Here is a 13,706-nt window from a genome sequence, read left to right as displayed (position 1 = left end):
GTTGACACCAAAAGTCTTTTCGATACCAAAAGTCTAAAGAAGCGTGGTTCAAATTGTTACGGGCCATTTTCGGTAATAAGACTTATCACTGCACTTGTGATGTGACGTCATCATTTTTGGGGCACAGTATTTTTTGTGTAGAGCCCGTGATATTATGACAGGACGCGGCAGGCCGCAGGGCTAGGTGCCTGCAGTATTTATTATTAGTTTACTAGTTTTCCAGTCATCTTTGTACTGATACAACTGATAAATATATAACTGGAGGAAACTTCTGAATTGGTGAGTATTACATTGTTAATCGTTTTGCTGTATATAATGTGCATTTGTATCCTCGAGGAACCTATTTCGGTGGTATTAGCAAACTACGTGATAAAATAATCTTAACGAGATCGATTAAAATAAAATAAATGTGACCTACCTCTGAAGGACTCTTTATTTGATCAAATTATATCCATATTATCTAATAAAAAAACTGAATTATTTTTTTCTCGCGATTTCTTTATTCCTTGCCGTTTACGTAAGCAGAAATGTTGAGGTACCTAAATCGGTGGTATGGTACTTGTCAAAAGTTTTTACCCTAATAACACCAACCAAAGGCATAAATTTATGTATAACGAATATTAATTTGTATAAATGAACAAAGGGATAAATTACAATTTTATAAAGTTTTATTTATTATTATGGCAGGGACAGATAAATTCGTCACCCCGTCTAATTACTTTAGTTGCGCAGCAAAACTGCAAGTGGGTCCAGTGGTCGCATTTTTCAAAGCTACACTGAGCCCACTTCACAAAAACAACTAAGTCGCAGTCCTTTATCTCCTCTGGCCAAAAGTGTTTACAAACACAGCACTTCTCTTTTTCATCTTCTGTGTCATCGGCATCAGAGGATTCAGGCTGTTCAGACACACCCTGTTTTCTTTTCTTTCTGCATAAATCCTTACATGTAGAAGTCGTTTTTTCTTTTCTTTTTGATGTTTGTTTTGTTGTAGAATAATTTTTTATTTCTTGCAAAACACTGTCCTCTGTAATTGGTTTACCACTTACAACTTTGCTAATGTTTCTTTTTTCAGTTAGAACAGATTTTGTTTTGTTGAAAATTGGGTTTGTATGTAGTTTAAAGAAGGATTTGGGATCAGAGGTGCTTGGAATTGCTTGAGTTGAAGAACTTGCATCTTGGTCTGGACATTGTTCTGCTGCGGAAAAAACTACAGAAGGAGCAAAATTGGAAGGGTCCACTGCATTTTTATCGAATGGGAAAATTCCAGTGCGTCGAAATGAGGACTGCAAATTTCCTTGTGAAAGAGCATGTGCATACGCTTTACAAGCTAATGAGCAAATATTATATCTTGTAATTTTTGAAGATGGATTTTCACGTAAAAATTTATGGCACTCGGCATTATAGATTTTTTGAAATGGGCCAAAACATCCAAGGTCTAGAGGTTGAAGAACATGGCTTGTATGGGCAGGCAGAACAAATAAAACAATATTATGTTGCTTTGCCCAGTCAACAAGCGTGAGGTTAATGTGTGATTTGTGTCCGTCGTAAAGAATTAGGATAGGTTGGTTTTCATTCGGTCTTTGGACATATTTAAGAAAATGTTCAGATAAATAAGTCTGAAAGACTTCAGAGTTCGACCAACCACTGTCTGTTACTGTGCCTTGAGCACCCTCCGATGCACCTACCATCAATTCCTGTCTCATTCGAGCCCCTTGGAAAACGAAATACGGAGGCATCTGTGTACCTAAAGCATTGCCACAACCTATGACAGTTACTGTAGAAGATCTGGCAGATGTTATAGCAGGTGTTGTTGACATCTTAGAACCCACAATGCAGGGTGGTCTGTGTTCTGTTTGTAACCCCTTTTCATCAATGTTGTATATGCACTGAGGTTTATCGACTAGGTCGTACTTCTTAAGAATGGTGTCTAATTCTCGATAGTAATTTGACACTACTTCTTCAGAGGTTGACTTTGCCCTGGCAGCTGACAACGCGCGAGGCTTTGAAACATTCAGTTCTGGCCACCGCATCATAAAGCCTTTGAACCACTTCATTGAAAATGGATGATTTCTGTCACGTTTCTGCAAACTGCAGGCATATTCTGAGGCCATGTTTACTACTTCTGATCTAGTGTAGCCATAGCCACAACTAGCCATAACCTTTAAATGGTCAACAAATGCAGCTTCTTCCTCTAGCGAAAGAACAGGAGAAACTCCAGACGTTAGTTTCTCAGGGTCAACTCTCCCCAATGCTCTTTGTCGAAGTGTGGTTTCCGGAACACAGTAAACCCTAGCTGCTTTCCATACAGACATCCGATGCTCCTTAATAGCATGATAAGCATTTGTCATGGATGTAGGGGAGTATGGTCTGTACTTTCTTGTTATTTTATCTGATGCAACCTATAAAAAAATTATTTATTTACTATTAATTTTTTTTTTATTATTTATTATTTATTTATTTACTAGTATTTATTTATTTATTTTATTTTATCTACATGATACTATATACTTTTAATAGTTTTCTTTAGATTTCAGAACTAATTTCTATGTAATTGTTTAATTACTAACTATTTACCAACAACATAATATAAACCATATCTTTGTCAAAACACTCAAAAACATATAACAGACACTGACTTTTGGACGTACCCTGTATTTCTACTTAATTATAATAACCACATGACAGTCACGTGACTTGAAAGCGCAGACGGTAAGCTGCGTCTGGAGTTCGTATTTTCATAAAATATTTCTTAAAAGTCTATATTTAGAAGGCAATTACATTTGGATATTTTTAGCATTAAGAAAATATGGTATTTTATGTAGATATGACAATAACAGCTATTTACTTACACTTTTCTCTGACATTTCGAGTTTTTTTTTCACTGAGTCATAAGCTTCCGTGTTTACAAACACTACGCAAAAATCGATGACGTCAGATCTCGCACTATAAGAAAACGCGCGTGCCCAACGGGAAATACCACCGATTTAGGAACCCCACCGATTTAGGACCCTCGACGATATATCTCGATAAATTTTGCATATTTATTAATATCAGTATAAAGTTATTGTTTAAAGTATCTGTGCACTTATACTCAAGTTTATTATTTATAAAGCATTAGTATGTTAGGAAATTAGGTACGTTATTGACATACATGTGATATCGCTGGATATGTGCACATTTATTATGTACGGGAGATAACTCCATTTGCGCCATGTTTTCCTATCACGATCTGTTTTAATCAAGAGTTATGCCACTTTGTTTTCATTTTGTCAACAATCTTATGTATTGAATCTGCAGAGGCTATTATTTTCTAGTATATGTAATACATCAGAATTAATTTGCTAGGATGTGTTATCATGTGTGATTTATTTGAATTATCTTGTATTCATAATATTTTTTCTTTGTATTTTTTGTAGTAAATCGTCACTTGTCTCGTCAATTGTCATTCAACGTTAATTGTCTCGTCATATACGTCAATAGTCACAGTACGTTTCCTTACTTTCCTTAGCCAGTACACAAATATTAAACTTGTCACTGAAACAACTCCTGCATTTTAACTGGTATCAAAATTCCAAATAATTGGCCATGACACGTTATTGTGCAATAATGTTTCAGAGCTTTTATCTCTACCCCAGGGTTTTCCAGAGGCTCAAAAGAGCGCTTCCCTATGAAATTTTATTATGACAAAGAACTCTGAATACTTTAGGTTTTAAGCTTTTTATTCTAACTGCAAAAGATAACTGGTGGTAAGGTTGCAGTTGTTCAGAAGTAATTCGCATGATGCAAACAACACATGTGATTAAGTCAAGTTAAATCTTTTAGCAGATTAAATCTAAAATTAAATACATACTACATATATTTAATATACATATGTCCTTAAAATTACATGGATGATGACAACAAGTTTGCTTACAATAATACTAATGATTCAGTATTCACACGTGAGATACATTTTGCTGGATGATTGATCAATAATTTTATTTCAGCAAGGCCATTCCCAAGAATACGTACCAGGTCCTACCTAGACCATTTATACAAACATGCTGCGGCTTAGGGTTTTACAATTACAAGTCATGCTTTGAGTTCTGTATAATTGATATTTTCTGGATGAATGAACAGGCAGATGTTCACTGAGTATTGACAAAACTTACATAGATATAACCTCTGGAAATGCAAAACAGTTGGTTGTTATGCTGCGTATGACCTTCCAAGCGTGTGACCAGGTTAAAATTTTCAAAGAAAAAGAGAGGCTAGTGTGGGGGGATGTGATGGATTAACCATTTGTGTTGATTAGCCTGCATGGTGAGAGAGACAAATGGAAGTGAACTAGCACTGGCAAATACAGGCAAGTAAATAGATTATTTTATTATTACTTTATGATTTGTTACTGAGTACTTGAACTTTTTGTTGATCTCCGATCATCCTATTCATTTTGCTTTTGAGCAACATATCTTATACTTCTATGGATCCTTTACAGTGTGGTATTACATGCATTCTTAGGTGACCGTTCAGGGCCTTGAGTCTCTTGTCTTTAAAGGAATCGAGTAAAGTTTCCTGCTTATCAAAAGAACTTGGTCTAGCCTCTCCAGTCTAAATATTTGTACCCAGTTTTATATATACGGTTAACTTTGAGGCAAAGAGATAAATTAATAAGAATCAATTTCTTATTTTTAGCATTTTACGATGCTATAAATAATATGCGGTATCTTATTCAATTTGTTTGCATTGTGTTATCAATCACATTGTGAGCAGTGTGTTATCAATCAATCACAAAATGCAATAAAACCTCTAGTTTGTTCTGCATGTGAAAAAGCTCTCTATGGATGTTTATTTCACAGATAACTGGAAAAGATTTGTACAACGTCCAATTTGTACCTGAAAAAAAAAATTAATCGGGGAAATATCAAATCATAAAAAAAAAATGAAATTTGGAAAAACACTAAGAATTCCTGAAAATCATATTTCAGGTTTAATGGTATATAATTACATTTAAATTTTTAATCATTTTTTTTTAAATTAAAAACTAAGCCTTTGCCGCAGATATAAATCAAAGATATAATTTTGATACTAGATTTTACAAAAAAGATAAACCTAGCCATCATAAATGGCATGGAAAAGAAGCTAAAGGTTTTCGACGCTCTTTTAATTAATTCCATGTATAAATAAATATACTGTATTGTGATATCAAGAAAAATAGCCTGTTTGATAGGTTTCTCATAATCTGATCGAACGTTTATGCCTTGATTTATTTAAATTAGCTTAAGGAATCAATCTCTCTCTACCATAACTGAAATGAAGGAGATTCCAGTTGATACATCTCCCCATCTAGATGTATAAGACGCTTCAACGTCGCCATTTCTGGATCCTTGCTATGAAGACTGTCCCTTAGTTCCACTGTGAGCCCCAGGACATTCAGAACCTCCAACTCCTTGTCCGAGAATTCCTTTAAAAGTACCGATATTTGTGCAATGCTTTGGCTAATTTTTTTCTACATGGAGGGGATTCATTAAAATAAAATTAATTACATTGCATTGAATGTAAATTTATTGTCTTAATTGCTGAATGCTGAGCTGTTTATGACGTTAACAATTTGTTCAAAGCTGGAAGCTCAGCATTTCCGGCTTACCATGGGAGTCCTGTTACCGATGTGTTTGAAGAATTTGTTCATGACTCCAGCTGATACATCGCCATAGAAAAGAAAGGAGGAGCACATGGTGGGTTTGGGGACAAACGCTCTGGGTACATCAAACACAACTTTACCATCAAAGATGAAGTTACCATTCACGGTCATTATGTTCCACAACATGCGATTGAAGGTCACTGTTAAAAGTTGTTCCTTAGTAAGAAATAGAGGCTCAATATGGTGATGTTTAAAGCACTGTCCTTTAGAAACTGAGAATTTTATTATGCAATATTTTTGCATAACAAATGAATAATAACCAAAGAATAATTATATTTTAAATTACTAAAGTACAGAATTGTTATTTTCTTCATCTATCCGAGAATACTTCATTGAAATGATTTAATGACCGATAAAACAAGAGAGCCCAATTCTTCAGTTATAGTATAAAATCTTATGAAATAAGATTTACCTGTATCAGAGGTATAAGAACTATATCCTGACAGCCTTTTGTCTTCAACAAATATCTCGGTCTCACTGGTTTCTTTGTTATTTTGTTCATTGACTCTGATTTGTAAAATACATAGCTAAAACTTTGATAAACAAATAACAGATACCAAACAGGTATATCAGAAATATAAGTGGCTTAAAAAAATAGATACTATACTCAGATAAATTAATGATTTAAAAATGTTTGCATCATATTCACAACTTTTATATTTCAGCTTGAAATACGGCAATACCTAACTAATCTATACCTCTCTTACCTGTAATACGGTTCTATCAGAGTGATTTACAGATTCCTGAAAAGGAATGGGGATGAGTTTTCTTGGATACATTCCTTGTTAAATGTACAATTAGAGCAACGAGTTACTACAATGAATGTCTCATATTTACGCTATCATGTTAAGAAAGTACGCTATTCCTAAGCGGAAGCTTGTCTATATGGACTGTAATCTCTCATCACAGAATCATTTGAGTACTTGTACGTAAACAAATGACTGGGATTACTTTATAAAATAACTTGCTTATCTATTTGCCATAATAGAACGTCAACATTTAGCCAATTCTATGGTCGATACAAGGAATACAACCTATTGTAAAGTCGAATGTTGACTGACTTTTTTCATACAAATGGATATGCCATTATTTTTCATACAAATGATTATGCCATTATTTTCACGCTGAATTGTCTACGGATTTTTCCATTTGTCCGATCATGACGAGGAGCATGGCGGGTTTGACCGGTCGACAGGGCATGCTTACTCCTCCAAGGCACCTGATCCCACCTCTCGTTTTCAGAGGTCCGCGTTTCCTCTGCTCCCAAATTTGTATTCTTCCAAGGACTTTTGAGCTTAATTATTGTTCGTTATATTCATATTTCACTTCATAGAACGTCCAGTAAATGATTATTTTGATGACATACTACTAATGTTCTACTGCACATCAATCTCTTAGATCAATCAAGATTCTAACCCTTTTCCATCTCACTCCTCAGTAATACTCAGTAATTTTAGTGTAAAATCCAACATACTTACGATGTATAATAGGTGACAGTGGCATCAAAATTTCGATTTGTCTGAGATTTGAATAAAAACATCCATATTGGAACAACTACAAAAATACCATTTCAACGATTAAAAAATCCCATGAGATACTACTCAGAATAAGAATTTTTTTTCATTAAGAGAATGATGAAATGAGATATACTAGTAGATGTTCTTTTTACATACAGAAGTATCGTGATCGACCAAGCCAGCGGAACTTCGTGTCAGAGTAGTATAAGAGATCTGTCATGACTCCATAACCACAGTCTGTTCCACCAAATCCCAGGAGTTTTCTGTTGTTGTAGAGTGCTAGCAGGTGAGATGACACGGTCCTCCCTGTACGCACATTATTAAGAAATTGTCAAAACTGTTCAGATACCTACATGTAACACATCAACAAAAGCAAACTTCGTCGCATTTGGTTTACATATATCTAATCATCGCTTCAAGTTTAGGACTGCACTTGCAAGAATATACTAAATCTGCTGTTTATTTGCCGAGCCTTACCTTTAATAACATGGAGAACAGCCGTTAGAACATTGGTGTTTCCAGTGTTACATTCTGTCACTCCACAAGCAGTTCCTAATGACACATAAAGAACATTTTTTATATTATGAATGGTAAACATACTCAGTGACATTTTAATCACTAAAGAAAAAAACAAATTTACCAGTTGGTATCATGGCTATGGGAATGTTCAACGCCGAAAGGGTTGCATTTTGATCATTAATATCCATGCCTTGTTCCTCTTGTCTCCTTCTCATTAATTCGTTGACCACCTCATGATACGACCCATCTCCTCCAAGTATAACTATTCTATAGTCAATACATAGAGCAACTTATTCATATGAATGTCAACGTCAACTAGTTTATATGGTATATGTTTTTATTCACATGTATATATGTACGAGAAAGTTTGTTTCTTGTATGCATATTGAATAAAATATATTGAATCAATACCCATCAGTATTACAAAATTCATAAGTTTTTGCAACATCAGTCATATGCCCAGACCGCTCAGTAACTGAAATAGTGAGAAAAATGCATCAAGGTTTTGATGGAATATTCACTGTCATTGATGTTGAAATATTCAATTAATGTTTACTAGAAAGAGGGTCATACTCACAAATTATATCCATAGATATTCCTGAAAGTCTCAAAACTGGCTCTACGATATCCCTGAAATCCTTTTTTGCTGTACCATTGCCACCTTTAGGGTTAATCATCACCAATACTCTTTTGGGACGTTTTGTTTCTGCAAGACCCGAAAGTACTTAAAAGACAAATCTACTTAGATTGATCATGTAGCTACTGATCTTCACCAATAATAAGTCAGTGTGCATAATCAGCACAGTGCATATATTTTGAATATTTATTAAAATTCTGTTACCTTACTTTTAGAGTTTTTTTCCCCGGAATATACGTACTAACTTACTATTTGTTATTTTTTCTGTCAAATCGTGTTGAAATCGTTTCCTTTGGTCTCCAGAAACTATTTTGCACTTTTTTAGCAGCAAGTTTGAATGACCATGTTCGATGACCCACAATCGGGTTACTTCGGTCTTGTAAAACCATCCCATCACTACCTCATCACATCCTATGATGTCATCTAACTGGTAACTGACTGAAGATAATAAAAATAGCATAACGAGCATCAATGTTTAATGAGTTAATACTATATATTCTTTGCATGTTTATTTATATGTCTTTTTATTAAGTTTCTTTATGACACAAGTCTCAAACTTTCAAAACTCGCTGAATTTTAAAATGCTGTTTCGATATGCATCTTACAAGGTTCATCAGTCTCATAATCTTTCTAGTAGTGTAACATGCTTTGAAGAAATTGTATTTACACAGCTGCACTAAGTACTGATATGATAGTGATGGGTTCTCTGATTGGTCTGTATCATATAGCCTCGAAAAAATAAATGTTATTTGAGTTGACTCGCACGCCATATAAAAAGACAAAGCAAATAACGTTGCCAACCTTTCAATAGATTTTACTATTTTCTAAAATGTCCCTGTTTCCGACAAAAATCCTTCTCAATCCATGTGTATAAAACTTAAAAATGAATTTAAATTAGTAAACTTTGTAACCCCATCCAAACGCAAGCGCGCGCGAAAAAAATTCGTTGTCCTAAAAAAATTAGGCCTATTTTTTTTATTCAAAAATTTCAATAAAGAAAGCTAAAATTTTCCTTCGACAATCTTATGTTATTGAGGAAAAGCACTCCACATATTATTCTATTTTACTGCACACTTGGGTTTATGGCATGCATGGTTCACCATATACATTATGTGTTTACATGTATATTTTTAATTGAGAGAATGTGCATGGTGTAATAGATTTTTTTGGTTGCCATATTCATGTTATAGAAGTCATGCAATCCAGGTATATTATACATACAAATATCTATAAATTTTCCTAATAATAAACATTTTCAAAGTATAAATATCCATAAGACTTACGGTCTACGATGCCACTTGATTCAAAAGTTATTTTGTCTCCAGAGAGAGTCACTGTAGTCTGTGAACCATCCACAAGCAAATTATACACCATCGTTAACGGGAGGGGGTGTTAATGTTTGAAATCAGGAATAAGGGCCATGGACAGTCCACATGACCTCAATCGACATCCAACAGTGGCTGTCAGCTATCATCCGCAACTGTACTCGGCAATGCTGGTACCGGACATCCATGACTGTACCTGCTCACTAATATCAAAAACGGAATGTCAGAGCAAGATTTTCCGGATTGTTCAACGTATTAAACTATATGTTGTTAATTAAGTATGGATTGTTTTTTTTAATGAAACATACGAAATGTGTTAATAATTAATCTACTTTATGGAAGGCTGTAATCGCCAAAACGGTAACGATAACTAGCTTAGTGAATATATCGCGGAAAATATATGTGTAAGCTTGACTATGCCTAAATCCATATTGCATAGATCGCTATTATCTCTAAAAAGTAACATTTACTACAGCGTACATTTTGTATATCTATGACTGTATACCTGTGCCTGATATACAACATCTGCGACTGTACCTGTGCCGTACATACACACTACCACTGACTCAACCCGCGCTTGATTAACTTAACCCGCGCTTGATTAATAACATCCACACAAAAAAATTCTGTGGATTTTCTCCGATTTAGATTTAGACTGAATTCAATCAAAGCGCAATTAACGCTAATCTTTATATTACCCATGACAGTGATACCGAGACAAACGATGTCAGCAGTGATTAGGGAAGGATCCAAAACTTTTACAGATTTAAATTTAAAGCTTTATGTTCAGAGTACAATATGAGCCAGGTCTTTATTTATTTTTTTTTTTTTTGGGGGGGGGGGGGGACTGGGGGCATGATTTCAATATCCTACGTGCTCAATAACAATGATGAATTTAAAATGAAACATGCTAGTATAATTATAGAAAATATCCGAGTAAACAATAAACAAAGTAAAATAAAAAAGGAAATTAAAATAAATATTGGAATTAATTTGTAATCCTCAATTTTATGTTAGAAAGTATAAGTACGTCACAATATTATTAATTTCACCCTTTTCATTGAACACGCAAGAGGTGTCAATGAAAAGCACAGGTTTTTTTCCCATAAATATATGTCTTACGATATATACGGGTGGAATGGGCTAATCCACCCGTTTTCAATGTGTTATATATATAAACATCTCAAGTGCACCCCAGGAAGTAGCTCCTATATGCCCTGAAAAAGAATAGTTCCTGACAAAAAACCTTTATTTATTTACAAAGTACATGAAATTTACTAGGCACAGGTATCAAAGTTGTAAAAATAGGCTGGAAGACCCCCCCCCCCACCCCCCAAAAAAAATCTCAAAAGAAATAAAAATTAATTTTATATGCATGAAACAATTAACATCTTGACTGGTCGATAACCGTGGTGTGATACCTGGAATACGTAGGGTATGGTATTAAAATGATTGCTCATATTAAAGGAAATTAATGCTATATTTATCGATAACATCCGAAGAAAATATTTGTATAAGTAAATATTTTTATTAGATCCACCTCTCTAAGATTCTGCTGTACTGTCCAGACAACTCTAGAAATTTTACACCATGACTGTACCGGTGCCTGATTGACAACATCCACGACTGTATCTGTCCAGTACACACACTTTATTCTACATCCCTGACTGTACCAGTGCTTATAAACAACATCCATGACTGTACCTGTGCCTTATAAACAACATCCCTGACGGTACCTGTGCCTTATAAACAACATCCCTGACTGTACCAGTGCCTTATAAACAACATCCCTGACTGTACCTGTGCCTTATAAACAACATCCCTGACTGTACCTGTGCCTTATAAACAACATCCCTGACTGTACCTGTGCCTTATAAACAACATCCCTGACTGTACCTGTGCCTTATAAACAACATCCCTGACTGTACCTGTGCCTTATAAACAACATCCCTGACTGTACCTGTGCCTTATAAACAATATCCCTGACTGTACCTGTCCAGTACACACACTTTATTCTACATCCATGACTGTACCTGTGCCTTATAAACAACATCCATGACTGTACCTGTCCAGTACACACACTTTATTCTACATCCCTGACTGTACCTGTGCTTATAAACAACATCCACGACTGTACCTGTCCAGTACACACACTTTATTCTACATCCATGAGTGTACCTGTGTTTATAAACAACATCCCTGACTGTACCTGTCCAGTATACACACTTTATTCTACATCCCTGACTGTACCTGTGCCTTATAAACAACATCCACGACTGTACCTGTCCAGTACACACACTTTATTCTACATCCCTGACTGTACCTGTGCTTATAAACAACATCCACGACTGTACCTGTCCAGTATACACACTTTATTCTACATCCCTGACTGTACCTGTGCCTTATAAACAACATCCATGACTGTACCTGTCCAGTACACACACTTTATTCTACATCCATGAGTGTACCTGTGTTTATAAACAACATCCCTGACTGTACCTGTCCAGTATACACATCTTTCTCTACATCCATGACTGTACCTGTGCCTTATAAACAACATCCACGACTGTACCTGTTCAGTACACACACTTTATTCTACATCCCTGACTGTACCTGTGCTTATAAACAACATCCACTACTGTACCTGTCCAGTACACACACTTTATTCTACATCCCTGACTGTACCTGTGCCTTACAAACAACATCCACGACTGTACCTGTTGGGTATTCACACTTTATTCTACATGTATCTTTGCGTGTATCTTTGCTGATGACTGTATCTTTGCGTTATTAACAACATCCAAGAAAAGTTACTCAAGGCCCTACTAAAAGTTTGTTCTTTTGTTGTTTTTGACCCGAACCCCCACCCCGTCAAAAGAAATAGAATCATATGCGTGGGATTTAGACTTTTGTTTTTAAGAGGAAATACCCTTTCTTTCGATATACTCCATCCTCGCCTTCACAACTTTTGCCAAGTTTTATTATTATTGTAGAAGAGTTTATAAGTAATGGATTAATTATTTTAAAACCAGTGTCAAAACGTTAACTGCTCTTATTTAAAACTCTTCTCATAAAAAGGGGGAAGGGTTAGACAATTTTATAAATTGAAATCGGGCTTTAAACATAACGAGTGAACCAGATTTTCAAATACTCATGGAAATGGATAAATAACCATCAAATCTCTACGTATGTTTAACTTATGTAAAAGTCAACTGACATATTAGATTCATTGGCAATAAAATGACTATTTTTGAGTTTTTAGTCTGTAAACATATGTTCTACACCCTCATCCACCCCAACCCCCCAACAACCCACTCCCCTGAAAAACAAACAATTGGTATAAATTTGAATTTGTGAAATAACAATTCATAATACTTGAAAAAGGAATTGTTGTTTCAGTGAGGGGGGATAAAAATATTTTCCGTTGATTTCTATAGAGATGAAGTTTTACCAAAATTATAGACTTATCTTTCTTTGTTTTCCCAAATAAGTTGTGTTTTTTGATGAAATTCACATAAATATTCGGTATATAAATCCGAAAAATCATTCCAATATGTTAACTTTCTAAATTAACTCTGCGATAGGTGGCAGAATTTTACTATCATTCTTGCTATCATATGGTTTATTCAAGCATGCGTATTAAAGCTATTAAGACAAGCCTTCTGCATTAGCAATACTAGTCCCCTACCGGCAAGTGTAATCTGGTTCCCAATAAAAATTGAAAATGCTGTAATTCTGTCAAAAAATCATTGAAGCGGAACATAATGCAAACTTGATCTGTAGCTCATTAAGATACATTCACATACCAAAAATCAACCCAATATCTGCAAACGTTTGGAAAAAAAGTGTGGAAAACCCTTAAAAATTAAAAAGGTTGTAATTCCCTCAAAAATCAATGAAGCGGAACGAAATTAAAAACTTGATCTGTAACTCATCAATACACACTTACATACCAAAATCAGCTTAATATCTGCAAGCGTTTAGAAAAAAGTGCGGAAAACCAAGTGGGAGAGAGTGACAGAGAGACA

The 13,706-nt window shown here is 34.9% G+C and overlaps 2 protein-coding genes across 2 annotated transcripts; both read right to left on the bottom strand.

Annotated features, from left to right (window-relative positions):
- Window positions 1-668: 668 nt before the first annotated feature.
- Window positions 669-2,864, bottom strand: LOC133172367 (uncharacterized). The gene is made up of 3 exons (XM_061307238.1): window positions 2,850-2,864; window positions 1,155-2,399; window positions 669-896 (listed from the first exon to the last, which is right to left on the bottom strand). Exons 1-3 carry the CDS (start codon window positions 2,862-2,864, stop codon window positions 669-671), a joined length of 1,488 nt encoding a protein of 495 aa, XP_061163222.1.
- An 847-nt stretch (window positions 2,865-3,711) lies between these two features.
- LOC133205572 (uncharacterized) lies at window positions 3,712-9,844 on the bottom strand. Its single transcript, XM_061341411.1, has 12 exons — window positions 9,637-9,844; window positions 8,603-8,791; window positions 8,294-8,422; window positions 8,128-8,191; window positions 7,838-7,983; window positions 7,675-7,749; window positions 7,354-7,503; window positions 7,159-7,234; window positions 6,093-6,187; window positions 5,627-5,820; window positions 5,283-5,443; window positions 3,712-4,875 (listed from the first exon to the last, which is right to left on the bottom strand). Exons 1-12 carry the CDS (start codon window positions 9,725-9,727, stop codon window positions 4,833-4,835), a joined length of 1,413 nt encoding a protein of 470 aa, XP_061197395.1. The 5' UTR covers window positions 9,728-9,844; the 3' UTR covers window positions 3,712-4,832.
- Between the last annotated feature and the right edge of the window lie 3,862 nt (window positions 9,845-13,706).

The sequence above is a fragment of the Saccostrea echinata genome, unplaced genomic scaffold (assembly GCF_033153115.1).
Source record: "Saccostrea echinata isolate AGI-Se365-2 ecotype Australia unplaced genomic scaffold, CSIRO_AGI_Sech_v1 ptg000054l, whole genome shotgun sequence".
Taxonomy (NCBI): Eukaryota; Metazoa; Mollusca; class Bivalvia; order Ostreida; family Ostreidae; genus Saccostrea; species Saccostrea echinata.
The sequence above is the reverse complement of the archived record's forward strand: the minus strand, read 5'-3'. Positions and strand labels throughout refer to the sequence as shown.